Source organism: Malania oleifera, chromosome 10 (genome assembly GCF_029873635.1).
Source record: "Malania oleifera isolate guangnan ecotype guangnan chromosome 10, ASM2987363v1, whole genome shotgun sequence".
NCBI classification, from domain to species: domain Eukaryota; kingdom Viridiplantae; phylum Streptophyta; class Magnoliopsida; order Santalales; family Ximeniaceae; genus Malania; species Malania oleifera.
In genome coordinates, this window is record NC_080426.1 from 19,790,842 (window position 1) to 19,793,480 (window position 2,639).

Genomic DNA, 2,639 nt, shown 5'->3' on the forward strand with positions numbered 1-2,639 from the left:
ACATGTATATAACTTAAACCTTCTTTCACCCTATATAAATTATATCTTCTAGTTAATCAACCCTAATTATATGGAGACTGGAGACTCTCTCACAGCATCAAGATTAACTTCACAATAAAAAACAAAAAGATTGAGCATTTAAAATTATAAACCTATAGGAAGATCATTAATTAGCTTTGTAGAGCACTCTGGACACACGTACCATTGTAGACAGTAATTAGAACATGCAGGAAGAAGCTTGCTGCCAAAATATGATGCCATCTAGTACTGAAGCCAATCTTTGACAAGGCATCTTCTTTGATTTCTATATATATATATAAAACATAGTAGAAATGTAGCTCCAGCTAGAATATTATAAGATCATTCATTACACAATGCCGCAGTTGCCGACCACCATGATTTCTGCTGCCAAAAATAGTAACCAGCTTAAGAGTTGGCAACAGTGGCAGCCTCTTCAAACTCCAAGTGTCCTTATAACTCATCATGCACCGCCATGTACTGCCACGCTCAAAGAGGCAGGAGGGGATCATTAGGTCAAGTAGAATTTACAAATTTATAAATTATAAATATCATATCACCAATTAAAATAGTGAAATCTTTGGTCTGTCTGACACAAAGCATATCTCTTATTGCTATGAATTTATATTTTTTATTAATATACCATGTATATATATGCCACTGGTAGGTTAAAAATTTTAGCCACTCTCTATATATATAGACAATCATCACCAAAGCTAAGAACCACCAAAGCCAAAAACCAGAGGGCCTTTAGTGTAAGAGAGAGCGAGAGAGAGAGAGAGAGGCATGGATACAAGAGACGGTGGTGCTCTTAGTGTTTTAATGCTCCCATGGTTGGCTCATGGTCACATATCTCCTTTCCTAGACCTAGCCAAGAAGCTTTCTACAAGAAACTTCATTGTTTTTCTCTGTTCTACACCTGCCAACCTTAGCTCTGTTAAAGACCAACTTGCTCTAGAAAACTCAATTTTCATACAACTAGTAGAGCTCCATCTTCCATCCTTGCCTGAGCTTCCTTCTTCATGCCATACAACCAATGGCCTCCCTCCTCATCTTATGCACCCCCTTAAAAAAGCCTTTGACATGGCAACTCCTAGCTTCACTACCATCCTAAGGACCTTAAAACCAGATTTGCTCATCTATGATTTTATTCAACCATGGGCACCAACAGCTGCTTCCATATTTAACATTCCAAGTGTTCTATTTCTTACCACAGCAGCAGCATCAATTTGTTTCCTTATTCACAGATTTGAAAATCCCAATATTGACTACCCTTTCCCTGAGATTTATCTTCGAGAATATGAGAAAAGTAAGATGGCCTGGGCCTTTAAATCATCTGCAAATGGCCAAGAAGATGCAGAAAGGTTCTTCATGTGTGTAGAGAAATCAACTAGCATCATTTTACTAAAAACTTTCAGAGAGATTGAGGGAAAGTACATAGAAAGTCTATCTTCTATGACTAAAAAGAAGATAGTTCCTGTTGGGTCTCTTCTTCAGCAGTACCCAAGCAAGGAAAACGATCAGCAGAAAGAAATCATCAAATGGCTAAACCAGAGGGATCAAACTTCAACCGTGTTCGTCTCTTTTGGTAGTGAGTATTTCTTGTCTAGTGAGGACATGGAAGAGGTAGCTCATGGGCTTGAGCTCAGCAAGGTCTGCTTCATATGGGTGGTCAGATTTCCTACAGGATACAGCAAGAATGCTGGAGAGGCACTCCCACAAGGGTTCCTTGAGAGGGTTGGGGAAAGAGGGATGGTTGTGAATTGGGCTCCCCAGAGAGAAATTCTTGAGCATCCAAGCATTGGTGGCATTGTGAGTCACTGTGGATGGGGTTCTGTGATGGAAGCAATGGAGACTGGTGTTCCAATTGTAGCCATGCCCATGCAGCTTGATCAGCCTTTGAATGCTAGGCTTGTGGAGGAGATTGGAGTAGGTATTGAAGTGATAAGAAATAGGGATGGACGGCTTAATAGAGAAGAGTTGGCCAGGGTGATTAGAAAGGTGGTGGCGGAGAACACTGGGCAGGATGTGAGGAGGAAAACAAAAGAAATGAGTGAACTGATCAGAAAGAATGAAGAAGAAGAGATGGATGGTGCAGTGAAGGAACTCTTGCAGCTTTGTGGCAAAAGTAGTAAATGAAAGTAGTTTCTAGTGTTGCATGTGATGAATGCTCATGGTAAAACACAATAAAGCATAATCATGCTCCTTGTAAAACTAAAAAATAATGTATGCATATCCACTTTTTTGTACAACTTTTACCATCACCATCATTGAATTACTTCTCAAAACAGCGGTTTTAAGTTGTTAGGGGACCAAGAATAGATTTTATTATATATGTAACACAACCCCTTAGCCGTGAGCTAATTGGGCCAAAAAGTGTGACGACTGAAATCATTTTGCCTTGTGATGAGACTTAATTATAAAAATGAAGATGTCTAAGACAAAGGGTGTACATAGGTCACAAGGTTTTTTACTTTGGGAGGATAAAGGGAGGCTCATTAAAGTTTACACAAGCTTACTCTTGCATTTATGCAAAGAGAAGGCCGAGAGGCTGTTTCCATGGATTTGAACCCATGTAATAATCTTATCATTGATCCAAAGCTCACCCTCCATGTCTAAGA

General features: G+C 39.4%; 1 protein-coding gene across 1 annotated transcript; it reads left to right on the forward strand.

Moving 5' to 3' along the window:
• Positions 1-599: 599 nt before the first annotated feature.
• Positions 600-2,306, forward strand: LOC131165465 (UDP-glucosyltransferase 29-like). The gene has a single exon (XM_058123314.1). The coding sequence runs from the start codon at positions 805-807 to the stop codon at positions 2,155-2,157; it is 1,353 nt and encodes a 450-aa protein (XP_057979297.1). The 5' UTR covers positions 600-804; the 3' UTR covers positions 2,158-2,306.
• The last annotated feature ends 333 nt before the right edge of the window (positions 2,307-2,639 follow it).

Bases quoted from the DNA above. Each gene is read 5' to 3' on its own strand.
- LOC131165465 (XM_058123314.1), top strand. From the start codon at position 805: ATGGATACAAGAGACGGTGGTGCTCTTAGTGTTTTAATGCTCCCATGG.